This window comes from Cyprinus carpio, chromosome A19, assembly GCF_018340385.1.
Source record: "Cyprinus carpio isolate SPL01 chromosome A19, ASM1834038v1, whole genome shotgun sequence".
Lineage (NCBI taxonomy): Eukaryota > Metazoa > Chordata > Actinopteri > Cypriniformes > Cyprinidae > Cyprinus > Cyprinus carpio.
Window position 1 is genome coordinate 7,089,695 of NC_056590.1, and position 16,676 is coordinate 7,106,370.

A 16,676-nucleotide genomic window follows, 5' to 3' on the forward strand; every position below is an offset into this window, starting at 1 on the left:
TTTATTTTTGCATGCTTTGTCATCTGTCTAGGAAAATGGTAAATCATCAAAGTAACAGCACTCTTCTTCTCAAGACATGATTTAAATGATGATCAGTTCAAACGTTACTCATCTTGGCAGCTAAACGCTCGAGCAGTGCAGTTTGTCTTGTGTTAGTAACACAGGACAGATGTACGCTATGAAGAAATTCTCTGATTGCTGAGTAAGCTGTATACTAAACACACACTCATGCAGATTTGTAAATCTTGATTCATCTCTGCAGAAAGACATCGGATGGCGTCCCGAAGCGAAGCATCTGCTGTTGGTTATGACAGACCAGCCGTCTCATCTGGCTCTGGACAGTAAACTGGCCGGTATCGTGGTTCCTCATGACGGCCGCTGCCATCTAGAGGATAACATCTACTCCCAAACCACTACTATGGTACGATTAACCAAACCGAAGCACTTAACACACAAAACCTCAGATGCGAAGCTGTGGAGTCGTTCAAATTTGGCCTGCGATGTGTCCAATTCCATCTCTCTTTTCCTCAAAAATGTTTTCCTTTTTATGCTGTTTCTTTAAAATGGGTAAATACTGTATAAAACATGCGTATGGATGGGCTTGCAGAATTAGTTCTTCCATTACAATACCTTTGTACTGTTTTATATACATGCTGTATTCCATGGTGCTGAACAGTGTTATTTTAGGATTATTTATGTACCGTTATAGTATTCATTAATATTTGAAATAGCTTTTATTTTTATATTTTCAAGTTTTTAGTTTGTTTTAGCGCATTTGTTATGTGCTTTTGTCATTTCTATTGTTATTTTTTTATTTAAAAATATTTCTGTGAAGCTTTTTTATTTTAGTTATAGTCATTTTAGTACTTAAAAAAAATAAAAACTTATTTCAGTTAGGTGCCAAGTCAATGTTAAGTTAAATATCCATATAATTTTTATATTAATACTAATAATACAGTATTTATGTACTATTATAGTATACATATTTTAAATTAGCTTTTTTATATATTTTCAGTTTTCACTTTAAGTTTTAGTCATTTTGTTATGTGCTGTTTTCATTTTTATTAGTTTTTTATTATTTCTATTTAGCTTTTATTTTTATTTCAGTTTTGGTAATTTTAGTAATTCAATTTTTTTTATGTAATATAATAATATAGTATTATTTATATTTGGAATTAGATTTAATTTTTGTGTTTTCATTTTAGTTTAACGTTTAGTAATTCTGTGTGCTTTTGTCATTTTATTAGGTTTTTTATATATATTTCTATTTAACTAATTATTTTAAATTTTTTGTTTCATTTTAGTTTTAATCATTCAGCTTAAACTTATTTCAGTTAGCTGCCAAGGCAATTTTTTAAAGCTTTTAATCTAATATTAATATTAATGTTGTTGTATTATGTACTATTAGAGTATTAATTAATTTTTGGAATTAGCTTTTATTTTTATATTTTACATTTTTATTTTTATGATTTAGTGATTTTTTTAGTGCTTTTGTCGTTTTATCAATTATTATTTTGTTTTTATTTTTATATATATTTCAATTTAGATGTAGATGTAATTTATTTTATTTCAGTTTTAGTCATTTTGGTACTTCAACTTAAATGAATGTTGATGTTAATGAATGTTAATACTTTTTTGTTGATTATCATTCATAGTACTTTATATAAAAACTTCTAGTACCACGCAAGCATGTCCAAAAGTATGGTTGTTTTTTTGTACATGTTTCTTAATATCCTGTGTTTGCATTTATGTTTGTCATGATGATTTATCGATGGAAAACTGCACACATATTTATCTCAGCACTGCAGTCTGTGATTTCTCAATAATAAACAGCAGATTGTGTTGTTGTTTTTTTTAGGAGCACCCAACAATCGCTCAACTGGCTGAGAAACTCCTGGAGAACAGCGTTTACTCCATCTTTGCGGTGGACCAGGTGCAATATCAGTGGTATGAGGTAATTTCACCGTGAGTTTGGGTGTTTCCTCCAACAGAAATCAGTTCGTTGTGCAACAGTGATTTCAAGAACACAGGCAGTGATTTATGGGAACACACACCGCGACTTGTTCAATTAGTGATTGTAGTGCTGGTTTAACAAATATGTGCATGTAAGATTGAGTTAATTAAATATTCTGGATTGAATGCAACTTCTGTGGTAAAAAAAAAAATGCAAATACAAAAACGTGCACTTACAAAAAAATGCGAAAAATGCTAAACTCCACCCATAAAATAACCAGAAGTTCATGCAATAATAGTACCACCCCAAAATGATTATAAGTGATGACTTTAGAAACTCAGATTAACTTGTTTTTACTCATGCATTCATATGTTTTAACAAAAATACTATTGTAGCTTCACATCAGATCACTTCCATACTAAGTGTACAGAGTGTTGACCTCCGGAAGTAAAAACTCCATTGCTTTTCTCCATAGAAAGATTGATTTTTAACAATAACTCCTAAACCTATCAAGACAGAACTACTATGAGCTCTGGGGTTGTAAATAAATGGTATATACTTTTGTTGAAACCATCTGATCACATTTTCATCTTATTTTAGTATGAATCCTGTTTAAAAGCAGAATTTGTGGTGGAAAAACTACATTACCCATGATGCTGTCCAGACAATTTCACCAATCAGAGCTCGGCAAGGAACGCTGCAAATGACGTAATCAAGTCAATTAATAGTAATACATTCTCAAAATGCTTAGAAAAAAAAATATATATATTTTGCCATATGAACTTTGTTTTTCTCTAATTTAAATAAAGATATTTTCATACAATGAAAGTTCATTTTGACCAGTGGCTGTCAAAATAATTAAATAAAATAAATATATATATATATATATATATATATATATATATATATATATATATATATATATATATATATATATATATATATAAATATAAAATTAAAAACATAGTAGTAGTAGTAGTAGTGTATTTTTAATATGATTTATTCATTTATTTATTAATTTTTATACAATGCAAGTTCATGGTGATCAGTCGTTGTCTAAATAAATAAATACATACATACATTAATACATAAAGACATAAAAGTACTAGAAAATTCCACCAATCAGAGCTCGGCAAGGAACATTGCTCATGATGTAACTAAGTCCGTCTCAATGTGATTTCAAAATGCTTAAATATTTATATATGACCGACGACTTTAAATAGTTTAGTATTTCACAATCGTGTTATATTCAGTTGTCTTTTGCAATGCTTTATGTGATTGTAGTTCAGTTTAAGTACAGTCTTGTCTTCTTGTCCAGATTTTCAAAGGATTTTTTTCGCTTCAAATAAAAGTTCATAATGTTGTGATTTTCCTCTAAGCTGGTTAGTTTGGTTCATGACTCATTACGCTTTAACAAAGACATTTTTTATAATCTCTTTGGGAAAAAGTAATAGAAAAAATACTTCCAGAACCACCGGCGCTGAAAAAGTGGGCGGCACTAAGGCTCTCGATAACTATAAACACATTTTTGCTTTCAACATAATTTTTTAAAACTGTAATTTTTAAAATGCTTCATCTTTCCTCTGAACAGGATCTCCTGGACTTGATTCCTGGAAGTTACGTGGGGCGCCTGTTTCCCAAAGCATCTAATCTAAAAGACTTAGTAGTGCATGCCTACAAGGTAAACAGCTTTACTTTCTCTTTCACGCAATAGAAAGTAAACACTTTAATCTCTCCATCCGCTCGAGGACAATTAGATTAGAAGTGCAGAAGGTCCCAAACATTTCAAAATGCTTGCTTTTGGTTTAACGGGGAAAAACACAGGCTGTAATGCCAGGATGTGTTCCGGCATGCATTTAAGGAGAGGAATAATCTCGACGCAAGTACAACAATGCATTGTCCTCCGCAAAATCCACTGATCCTGGTGAACAGAAGCCTGCATTATAAACAGCCTCTGATTCCTGGGCCAAAAATGCTGCGAGCTCCAATCAGAGAGCTGCTATTTTTACCCCGGCCTTTTCCCCCGTGAACCTGCTTATACAAGAGCGATCATAGGTCCAGACAATGGGCTCTTTCTGAGCTGCTCTCTTTTCTTGATTTCTGCTTCTCTCCCATCCGTTTCTCTCTTGCAGAAGCTGCTGTCGGATGTGGAGCTGCAGATCGGGCTGGAGGACGCACAAGCGCCGCGCTTCTGGGTGAACGTCACGGCCTTCTGCCCCAACGGATCCACTGTTTCTGGAAGCACGAAGTGTTCCAGCGTTCAGCCCAAACAAACAGTACGAAAGCCTTTAATGTAGATGCGTCTGTTTTCAGTACGGTGAACAGAGATGCTGCGTTTGATGTCAAGTCACCTTTATTTGCATAGCGCTTTATACAATACTGATTGTGTCAATAAAAAACATAAACATATCAGCTAAATAAAGCAAAATGACAAAAAAACCCAATTCATCTCCACTTTTCAGCTAAAGTCAGTTCAGTGATGTCATCATCCAATTCAGCTCTCTTCCAAAAACTGCTCGAATTAAGCAGAAAAATAGTTCCAGCCAAAAATATTATTTCCTCACCTGCATGTTGCTCAAAGCCATATGATTTTAATTTCTTCTCATTTAAAAGGAGTTCATTGAAAGTTCATGGTGACCAGCGGCTGTCAAGGCCAATAAAGTAACATACACTACCTTTTTTAATTATTATTATTATATTTTTTTTATACAATGTACGTTCATGGTGACTGTAACGTCATTTCAAAATGCTTGCTTTTATTTAACGGGGGAAAAAAAACACAGGCTGTAATGCCAGGATGTGTTCCGGCATGCATTAAGGAGAGGAATAATCTCGACGCAAGTACAACAATGCATTGTCCTCCGCAAAATTCCACTGATCCTGGTGAACAAGAAGCCTGCATTATAAACAGCCTCTGGATTTCCTGGGCCAAAAAATGCTGCGAGCTCCAATCAGAGAGTGTGCTATTTTTACCCCGGCTTTTCCCCCGTGAACCTGCTTATACAAGAGCGATCATAGGTCCAGACAATGGGCTCTTTCTGAGCTGCTCTCTTTTCTTGATTTCTGCTTCTCTCCATCCGTTTCTCTTGCAGAAGCTGCTGTCGGATGTGGAGCTGCAGATCGGGCTGGAGGACGCACAAGCGCCGCGCTTCTGGGTGAACGTCACGGGCCTTCTGCCCAACGGATCCACTGTTTCTGGAAGCACGAAGTGTTCCAGCGTTCAGCCCAAACAAAAACAGTACGAAAGCCTTTAATGTAGATGCGTCTGTTTTCAGTACGGTGAACAGAGATGCTGCGTTTGATGTCAAGTCACCTTTATTTGCATAGCGCTTTATACAATACTGATTGTGTCAAAGCAGCTTTAAACAGATTGTCAATAATGCAAGAGGACAAAAAAACTTTTTTTTTTGTCACTTTTCAGCTAAAGTCAGTTCAGTGATGTCATCATCCAATTCAGCTCTCTTCCAAAAACTGCTCGAATTAAGCAGAAAAATAGTTCCAGCCAAAAAATATTATTTTCCTCACCTGCATGTTGCTCAAAGCCATATGATTTTAATTTCTTCTCATTTAAAAGGAGTTCATTGAAAGTTCATGGTGACCAGCGGCTGTCAAGGCCAATAAAGTAACATACACTACCTTTTTTAATTATTATTATTATATTTTTTTTATACAATGTACGTTCATGGTGACTGTAACGTAAAAGTAACATAAAAGTAGTACATTATTTTATTTTATACAATAAAACATCATGGTGAATAGTGGTTGTCAAAGCCAAAAAAGTAGTACATGCACTACTGTATTTTTTTATTGTATTGTATTAAAGAAATTAATACTTTTATTCATCAGGGATGCATTACACTGATCAAAGGTGGCAGCGAAGACATTAATAATGTAACAAAAGATTCTTTTTTAAATAAATGCTGTTCTTTTGAACTTTCTATATTTATCTGTGAATCCTGAAAAATAAAATGATTCACGGTTTCCACAAAAAAATATTGTGCAACACAACTTCTAAAAAAACAGGTAACAATGAATACTTAAAAAAATATACTTAAAAACAAAATAATTACTAAAATATCAATAAAAACTTAATACACAACATTACAAAATTCTTAAAAAAAGCAGCTTTGCATCATAAAAATAAATTACATTTTACAGTATATTCACACAGAAAACATATTTTAAATTGTAATAATATTTCACAATATTAAACATTTTACTGTATTTTTTAATCAAAGAAATGCAGCCTTGCGTTTGAGTAAATTAAGATATGGTTTGTGAAGTTGCACACAGCAGCAGGTTTAGTGTCAGTGAAGCTTGTTGTGCGTCTCATATAACCAACTTGTGCTATTTTTGGAGCTTGACAGCATACTCCAAGTACATTTGTGTCATGGAGAGCAACAACTTTCTTTTACGCATCTCTTTTTGTGTATCAAAGAAAAACAACATTATATGTTGTTTGAGTGGATGATGGTAAAATTGATGATATAAGGGTGAGCATATGATGATATAATAATCTTTATAGCATGCCTTGGAGATTTGTAGCGTAAAGGTTTGCTGTATTTTTGTTTTGTTTGTTTTTTTGTTCCATGGCAGCGTCCCCATGAGAAAATACTACAAGCTGATGGAAGTAATTACTCTGTGCTGCACTGTTTATAATGCCACAAATTTATAAGCTTTTTTATATGATCATGTGACCTGTGTTGAAATATCCAGCACATTAGGAGCATAGCAGAGAGACCGCACATCCAAATATAATACTGTTGCACCACAGCTACAGCTAGATTTTGATATTTTCTGCAGAAAATACGAGAACTCCCTTGCTTCATGGTGGCAGGTTTTGCACTGGAAAGCACAAATCACATATTCTTCAAAAAATATTATATATTAAAAATAATAATAAATAAACCATTTTATGTACAGTACTACTCAAAAGTTTTGTTTGCTTGTTTGTTTTTAATTAAATGAATGCTTTTATTCAGTAAGGATGTATTAAATTGATCAAATGTGACAGTAAAGACATTTATAATGTTGCAAACATTCTTTTAAAATATAAAAAAATATAATTTTGTGTATAAATAAATAAAGTTGAAATAAAATAAAAATATTATATTAAAAACTTAAATGAACATTAAAAATGTTTAGCTTGCAGTACTAAAGAACATTCATAAAAAAAAAATAAAAAGAAAAAAAAAATAAAATAAAAATAAATATAAAACAAAAAAAAAACAAAAATAAAACAATAAAAAAAAAAACAAAAAAAATGTAATTGAAATTTAGATTTTTTTTTTTTTTTTTTTTTTGCTGGCAGTAGTAAATTAACACCATTAATAAAATAAAAAAATAAATAGAAATAAAGCTAAATATAATAGAACAGAAATAAAAAATAGAAATAAAAGGAATAAAATAAGAAACAAAAATAAATAAAATAAAACTGACATATAAATGAAAGATAAATAAAAAATATTAAATAAAACGAATAAAAATGAAACGACAAAAACAAAAACACAAAATTACTAAAATAAACTGAAAATGTAAAAATAAATGCTAATTTTAAATATTAATAAGTACTATATACACAGTAAAAGTAATGGAATAATGATTTTGTTGCTTTGCACAACATAAATAAATTACATTTTACAATATATTACAATAGAAAATGGTTATTTTTAATTGAAATAATACAACACAACAATACCTACTTTAACTTTAATCAAATAAAATAAGCCTATGCAACCATAATGAGAAAAAAATAAAAAAATAAAAAACATAAAAAATCTTCCTGACCCCAAACTTTTGAACAGCAGTGTATATATAAAACAAAACACTGTAGCACACTGGTTTGCTTCAGAATGAGATATTATATGAACAAAATGTCTGTTTCTGCCGTGTGCGTCAGTGGTGTTTGTTCTGTGTTTGTCTCGTCTCAAGGTTTTCTTCAAGGTGACTGTCGGGATGAGCTGCTGTCCGGCGGAGGGCGGCGATCAGGACGTTCTGATGAGCGTCAGGCCCGTGGGATTTAACGAGTCCGTTACCGTACGGATCCGTCAGGACTGTGGGTGTGGCTGCACGGAGACGGGCCGTTGTCATGACGACGCCGGTCCCTCGGCCTGTCCCACGGAGACGGACGTCTGTAGAGCGGACCGCAGCGAACCCGTCTGCAGTGGAAGAGGAGCCTGTAAATGTGGGACGTGTGTGTGCGACTCTAGCAGATTGGGAAACATTTACGGGAAGTTCTGTGAGATGGACGACTTCTCCTGTCCGTATGTGAAGGGCCTGGTGTGTGGAGGTGAGTGCTGAGGTGTGTGTGCGTGTGTGTGTGTGTGTGTGTGTGTGTGTGTGTGTGTGTGTGTGTGTGTCAATGTTCCTCGGGTCCGAACAGAGATGGGAAAACAGATTTTAAATATAAAGCTTCTGTTGCTTGGAATAACCTGCAAAATCTAAAAATCCTTAAATGAGTTCAAGGCAGATTCTTTGGTTTATCCACAGATAAGTTGTTGTTGCGACTCATGATTGTGTTGTGTTTTGCTGTTGTAATGTAAATTTTGTATATGTTATGTTTTTTGTTGCTGCTCTCTTGGCCAGGTCATTCTTGTAAAAGAGATTGTAATCTCAAATCTGTAATCTGTGTGTGTGTGTGTGTGTATGTAGGTAGGTATTTTTTTAAATAAATAAATATATATATATAGATATATATATATATCTATATATATATATATATATATATATATTATATATATATTATATATTATATATTGTAATAATAAAATATAAAATATGTATATTTATATATAAAAAAACATTAATAATAAATTTGGAATTTAATAATGTTTTTTTAAGTTATATATAATTTCAAATTTATTGTATTTTAATATTAATACATTAAATAGTAATATATTGAATACAAATTTTTCAATAAATATTTATTTGATAATTTTTTGGGGATGAATTATAATCTTGTTAATATTTCAAGTTTTAATGTTATAATATAAATCTTTTTGAATTACACATTTTTTATATTTTTTATATGTAGAAATATGTGCGTAATTAATATGAAATTAAAATAAAAATTTAATTAACTTGGTAATTCCTATTTTTAAATCATATACATATATAGAGAGAGAGAGAGAGAGGGATAGAATTTTTATACGCGAGAGAGAGGAGAGAGAGAGAGAGAGAGAGAGAGAGAGAGAATTTTGAAGTTTTATATATTTTTTATACATTTTAATATATCAAATCATTAAATATTCTGATTAAATTTGGAATTTAAAAAGGTTTTATATTTTAAAAATTTATTTGATTATTTCTATTTTTGGATAAAATAGAAAATTTTAACACATAATTTGTTTTTTAATATAATATTTATGGTAAATATACTGTATATTTATCATTCCATAATACCTATTTTTGGAAAATCCTAAGAAATAAATAGCATACAAATGAAAGGTAGTCAATGTCATTTTATTAAAAAATCTCTCGAATGGACACATTTATACTGATATGTACCATTGTACAAATACCTGTGTTTTTGTTTTCTTTTTCACATTTCAGGACACGGCCAGTGTGTTTCAAGTGAATGTGTGTGTCTTCCTGGCTGGACGGGTGAGACCTGTGACTGTCCCGCCTCCACCGAGAGCTGCGTGTCAGACGACGGCTTGATTTGCAGCGGCTGGGGAAAGTGTGTGTGTGGCGAGTGTGTGTGTGACGACAGCCGGCGCTCTGGAGCCCTCTGTGAGAAATGCCCCATCTGCGACAGCTCCTGTCAATCACACTGGTAACCGCTCGCACTGATTGGTTAGAACAGCTGTCAATCACACAATTAAAAACTCACTGAAGCTGCAAGGGAGTTTTTATACCTTTCTAAAAAAGGTGACACACTACACTCTGCCTTCTATTCACTTTCGTTCATGTGCATGTAAAAGCAGGAATGCATGTGCAAGAGTTTTGTCTTTCACTGCATACAAAGTTAAACCATTAGAGGATGTAACTCTTATTGAACTCTTATCTTAAAACAAACTTTAAAAGTGTTGCAGAAAAGTGGAGTAGATCAGATATATTTATTAAATTATTTTAATAATTTAATAAATTAATAATTAATCAAAGATATAATTATAAATAATTATATAAATATAATTAATTATAATCACATTAAATAGTTTTTGTAATTCTTATAAATTAATTTAATAATAATTTTAATATTATTTATTAAAAACAGAAACCCTGGAGAATGACATCATATCCTGTTGCCCATATTCTTTTGTACAAAATCATTTTAAATACTACGTTTCATGTGACTGACACTTTAGGTTATGTTCTCAATGGAAAACAAGCATACTGTATACTGCACAGTTTATACTACATACTATTTTTAAGAGTTGCATGTAAAATAGTGCAATATTCAACAATAAAGTAACACAATCACAACACATTGCTCGTGTATTTCCAGTTCTGAAATTATGCATACTTGCAATTTTGCATACTTGCAAGCATGCAATTGAAGCATACAATCTTTTTTAAAGTATACAGTACTTTTGAATACTTGAAGAATACAAGCATATTATTTGATGCATACTGCACAGAATATACTGTATACTAGTTTCAAGAGTTAGTACTGTATGTGAAACAGTATGCAGTATTCAGCAATAAAGTAGTATGCTGCACAACCTCATCACATTGCATGTGTAATTTCAGTACTTAAAGCATGCAACATTTTTGTATACTTAAAGAATACAAGCATACTGCATACTGCACAGTATGTACTGTAACTCTTTTTATAAGTTATATGTGAAACAGTATGCAGTATTCACCAATAAAGTAGTATGCTACACAACTATGTTGCATGAGTAATTTTAGTTTTGAAATAATTTTGCATGCTTAAGTTAAGCATGATCACCTATTTAGACAATCTTCTGAATGGAATACAAGTGTAATGCATACTGCACAGCATATACTGTATACTAGTTGTATTGATTTTAATAATTTTGCAAACTTAAAAAAATATATTTTTTTAGCATTATTAAGTTTAGCATAATCACCTGTTAGGATATGTTTGGAATGAAGTACAAGCATACTGCATACTGCAAAGTATATACAGTATACTATTCTTAAAAATGCATGTAAAAATGCAAGTATTTTTAAAATGCATGTTAAGTGTTTCAACTCTTTGTACTGCAACCAAATAAATGAGTCAAGATATTGATAGCATTTCTAGTTCATTCCTCACACTGGAAATGGAAGATCAAATCAAGTGCATTGCATTGTGGGATGCAGTTTTCAATGCAGTGTGCTCTTGTTTTATATGTAGTAGAAATAGTAGAAATAGTATAAGTAGTATGCCATTCTGGACATTGCCTAAATTTCGAACATAACCTAGTGTCGGTCACACGAAAATAAGTATGTGAAATTATTTTGTACAAAGAATATGGGCGAATGGGAAATTATGTCATACTCCAGAGTCTCTTTTTATATTCATAATATTAATTATTATTATTATTATTATTAAATGAATTTATATAAATTCCTAAAATTATTTAATTTAATTATAATTAATTATATTTAATTCAGTGTTGTTTTAGTATCATTGAGATACTATTATAGTTTTTGATAATATTTTGAATAAGTTTTTATTTTAATATGTTCTAATATTTAATCAATTTTTAGTTAAAGTTTTAGTAATTTAGTTGTTTATTTTAGTACATTTTAATAGTATGTATATATATATATATATAGTTTTTATTTTACTTTTAGTTATCTAAGTACATAAATTTAATCTAAATTATAATGTATATAAATAAATGTTAAAAATATCTATTATTTTTATATATAGTATTATGTACTATTTACGTATATTTTATTTCTTCATTTGTTTTTGTGGTCACTTGTAAGCAATTTATTTATTTTTTAATTATATATGTATGTCTATTTAGTTTTTATTAATTTTTATTTCAGTTTAAGTTTTCTTGGTACATCAGGTTAAACTAATTTTAAAAGAGAAATCTTGCTTGGCTACTAGCTGAAATAGAAAGTTTTTTATATTTTATTTTATTTTATTTCAGTTAACGTTTATTATTTTCAAGTAACAAAAAATGTTTTTTTTTTAACAGTTATATTATACCTTTGATTTATATAATAAGTAATAATTGTTTATTTATTAATTTAATAAGGTTATTAAAATAATTCAAATAAATGTTAAATAATTAGAAATATTTAATTATAATTTTATAAATGTATCTGATCGACTCTGTAACACTTTTCTGTAACACCTCTAAAGTTTGTAGTTTTTGTACTACACTAAGAGTTCAGTCTGTGACGTTTAAATCCTCTGTTGACCACTTGTCCTTTAGTCTCCATTATAACGATCGTAATCATGTGATCTACCAGGAGCTGTGTGAACTGTCACCTGTCTAACGGACTCGGATCAGACGCGTACCAGCTTTGTAATCGCAGCTGCGCAGCTTCATCGGTGGAGTATGTGGACGACATCACAGGTACTTACAGCCCCAAACATTAAACATCGTCCCAGATAGAAACAGTAAAGCCGTCCTGTGATCTCTGAGCTGTTCTGAATGGCCTGTTGTGCGTCTGAATGAACTGTGGTGTTGTTCAGAGCTGGTCCGGGGGAAATACTGCCTGTATCCCAGCAGTGAGAAGTGTCAGTACCGCTTTCTCATGGACTTGGCTTCAGAACGACCTCAGCTGCACATTAGTCGGCATCCTGGTGAGGAAATGAATTCTTCTCTTCATCTTCTCCTCCTCCTCCTCCTCCTCTGCCTTTCCCTTTTTCGACCTCTGCTCCACAGTGCTGAAAAATGAGAAATTATATTTTGCTTACAGAGAATGAAGCATATTTTAGGACATTATTTTCAGCACGTTTTCTCCACAAATTCTGAAATTCTGCAATATGTCCAGATGTTTTAGTTTTGAGTGTATTCTCAGTGCTGATTCTCATTAGATTTGTATTACTGGAATAGTTGTATTATTATTATTATTATTATTATTATTATTATTATTATTATTATTATTATTATTATTATTATTATTATTATTATTATTATTATTATTATTATTATTATTATTATTATTATTATTATTATGTTGTTATTAAATTTTGATCATATAAACTTAATTTAAAGGGATAGCTCATCCAAAAATGAACATTTACTCTCAAAACCTATATGAATTTCTTTCTTCTGTAAGTAACCAAACATTTTCTGGTCCCCATTTTCTTCCACTGTACCAGACACAGTTTGTAAGTTTTTGGATACTTACCAACATTCTTCCAAATATCTTCTTTTGTGTTCAACAGAAGAAAGAATTCATACAGGTTTTGAACGACTTGAGGAAAAGATGACCGAATTTTAATTTTTTGGATGAACTGTCCCTTTAAATTAAACGTAAACCATTTAAAATGCATAAATTAAATGCAGTTCAACAAATGCTGCTGAATCATGATGTATAAATACTTTACAGTTTTATATTAATATATAAATATTTCACAATGTTTTATTATTATTATTTTTTTTTTTTTTTGCATTGCGTTGCATTGCAGTAATGCAATTTTGTTATGGAACAGTTCTTAATTGTAGTGAATTGTATAAACTATTTATATAGGTTATATTATTTATTTTTATTTATTTGATTTTGAGGTGAATTGTAAGCTATTTCTTATTTTTCTTATTAATTATTATTTTACTATATTTTATTTATTTAGTTTTTTTATTATTTATTTATTATATCATTTGCTAGTTAGTTAGTTAGTTATATAAAATATGACCTTGATATTCTTGACAGATTTCAGGAGATTCACTTTTTCTGTTTTGATTTCTTTCCAAAAGGATGTTTTAATTCTCTTTATGAATATATAGGTCTCAGAGGTTCCTTCTTGAATTCCTTTGGAGGAATAAAAATACATGTTCATAAACACAAGTCAGAAGCTGTGATACAATGGAGAGCAGCTCAGATCATATTCATATTAAGATCCTTGTCCTTTGATTGTAGACTTTGGCATCTCTGAGAACAGTTTGAGAGTTTATCGAATCTGTTTTTCACAGTCCAATCTAAAATGTGCTGGTTGGATTGTGTCAAGCGGATAAAGCAATTCAGGGAAAGGGTTTGTTTAGGACAAAAGAATCCAGTAATTCCTTCATAACCTAAACAGCAGCCAGATGTTTCTGTTAAAACATCAGCAACAGCTGGAGAAGAAGCTCCCTCAGGCCTCACGCGTTTACTGAAACCAGTCAATATACAGATCCATTCTTCCTGTTCTCCGGCGGATCGCCGCAGGTTTGGCTCGGATCCTGTCCGGTCCGAACACAAAGGGCATGAAGTAGCATATTGACATTTTGCAGGTTTCCATGGTGATCTGGAAGCAGCACACACACACACACACACACACACACACACAATGGCTCATGCTGTTTCCATGAAGCAGTGAGGGGGCGTGGGGTGTGTCTCAAACGCCATTTGGATGAGTGGCTTTATAAGAGAGAATGTGCAGGAAACCAAAACAACCCGCGGAGCGAAAAACACTACTGAGATCTCTTTATTATCTCTGTTGCTTTGCCTTGACAGTAATGCGATTAAACGAAGAGACTGCTGCTTTATTCAGCCTCGTTCACACCAGCGATGATAATTATAACCTTCTAGTGCTGCTCGCGTCACGGTCAAAAATAACCGAATTTTACTTCAATGAAATAAATGTGCTATTTTAGTTGATCATGTTTTTTTAAATAATATTTTGTATTTTTAGGAGATTTTATAGTACTTAATTATATTTAGTCAGAAGTTATAATCCGTTTAATACCTGTTAACCACTTTTTGAGTATAAAAAAAATGAAATTTCTATCTTAAATGCACAGATTTAAGTTTGGTTTCTTTTTAAAGAAGACACTTGGCTTCTATTTTCAAGTTTTATATGAAATCTATATTTTCCCACATTTGAAGTTGATAAGATGAGATTTCAGTAAGGTTTTATTTGGGTGTAGTACCAAATATTTCCACTAAATGAAATTCATTCACAGTCTAGTACCAAATATTTCCACTAAATGAAATTCGTTTCCAATTGTTTTCTTTCTATCTTTTATTTCTTTTTTTGTCCCAAAGTCTCAAACTGTTCTCAGATTTGCCAAGATACATTATTCATTTTCAATTGTTTTTAAGTTTCATATTTATATTTTATTTCTATTCTATTTTATTTAGGGTTAATTTTAGTACTTCAGTATTGCCACCAAAACATTTTTTTTTTTCATTTCAGTTCAATCACTTATACATAATTTTTTCAAATACATTTAATATAAATTTGTGTGTTTTTGTCTTTTTTCAAATGCCTTTATAAAATGTTAGTTTTTTGTTTTAGTTTAGGTTTTATGTTTTTTATAAATTAGTTTTTTTTTTTTTTTTAGGTTTGTGTTGTTTTTTAGTATTTCTATTTATCTCTAATTTATATTTTTGAGTTTTACTTCTATTAATTTTAGCACTTTAGTACTGCCAGCAAAACATATTTTCATTTCAATCACTGGTCGTTGTAGTTTTTATTAATATTTTGAATTAGATTTTTTTTTTTTTTTTTTACATTTTGTTTTCATTTTCATTTAATTTAAAGTTTTAGTCATTGTGTGTTTTTGTCTTTTTTTCAAATGTTTTTATAATTTTTATAAAATGCTATTTTTTTGTTTTAGTTTAGGTTTTATGTTGTGGTTAGTATTTCTATTTAGCTCTAATTTATATTTTTGAGCTTTACTTCTATTAATTTTAGTACTTTAGTACTGTCAGCAAAACATTTAAAATTTCAATAAAGTTTCGTAAGTTTAAGTAATTTAACATTCATATTTTATTTCAAATAATTTTATTTCTGTTTTGTTCTGTTCAACTTTAATTTAACTGTATTATTTTTAGTATTTTGGTACTGCGAGCAAAACAATACATTTTCATTAAACTTTCAAAACATCTGATTTTCATTTAAGTTTTGTAGGCGTATGTTTATTTAAGTTTTATTTTATTTAGTTTTCGTTATTTTAGTACTTAAACTAAATGAAAATGATAAACGTTCCCTTGGCAACTAAAGCTGAAATAAAATAAGTTCTTTTTATGGTTTTAATTTTAGTTAATAGTAATAACCCCAATATGAAGTCAAGCATTTCTAATGAAATCATCTGATGATCTCCACATTCGTTTATCTTACTGTATTCATTTCTTACTGTACTGTATGTCAGCTGTTGACTAAAGAATTTTATGAGAAACATCTGAGAAAAATTTGATGCTTCAGATTATCCAGAAGACTCTTTGAAGAGCAACATCTGAGCTCCAGTGTTTCCTGTGGGGTCTGGTGAAGAATTTGGGGGTTTGTGTTGTTTATAGTCTGGTCTCTGTCGTGTAACAGTGTGTGTGTGGAGTCGGCGGTACTTTAAGACGTTCCTCAGCGCCTTCCTTCTGACCGTCACGCTGGGAATCGGCATGCTGGCCGCCGTCAGACAGCTGCTGAGAGCCAGAAACTGCTCGTGGCGCTCCAACCCTGAGCAACAGTTTGAGCGCAGCCCTAAGGAAAACAACTTAATATAAATGAAAAAAAAAAAAAAATAATCAAAATTTAAATGCTCACCCAAAAAAAAAAAAAAAAAAAAAAAGTATTCTAATAATATTCAAGTTAATCTATTATTATTTACTAAGCTTCATGTCATTCCAAATCAATGTTATTTCTTTGTGTGTACTTTATTTTTATTTTTAT

At 30.9% G+C, this 16,676-nt stretch overlaps 1 protein-coding gene across 1 annotated transcript in view; it reads left to right on the forward strand.

Annotated features, from left to right (window-relative positions):
* itgb8 (integrin, beta 8) overlaps nucleotides 1-16,676 on the forward strand; it is a 29,513-nt gene that overhangs the window by 11,160 nt on the left and 1,677 nt on the right. Inside the window, exons 6-14 of the mRNA XM_042776191.1 lie at nucleotides 263-421; nucleotides 1,859-1,954; nucleotides 3,546-3,635; nucleotides 4,087-4,230; nucleotides 7,886-8,243; nucleotides 9,506-9,728; nucleotides 12,335-12,441; nucleotides 12,561-12,671; nucleotides 16,332-16,492. Of these exons, the coding sequence (XP_042632125.1) occupies nucleotides 263-421; nucleotides 1,859-1,954; nucleotides 3,546-3,635; nucleotides 4,087-4,230; nucleotides 7,886-8,243; nucleotides 9,506-9,728; nucleotides 12,335-12,441; nucleotides 12,561-12,671; nucleotides 16,332-16,492 (1,449 nt within the window). The remainder of the gene's footprint in view (nucleotides 1-262; nucleotides 422-1,858; nucleotides 1,955-3,545; nucleotides 3,636-4,086; nucleotides 4,231-7,885; nucleotides 8,244-9,505; nucleotides 9,729-12,334; nucleotides 12,442-12,560; nucleotides 12,672-16,331; nucleotides 16,493-16,676) is intronic.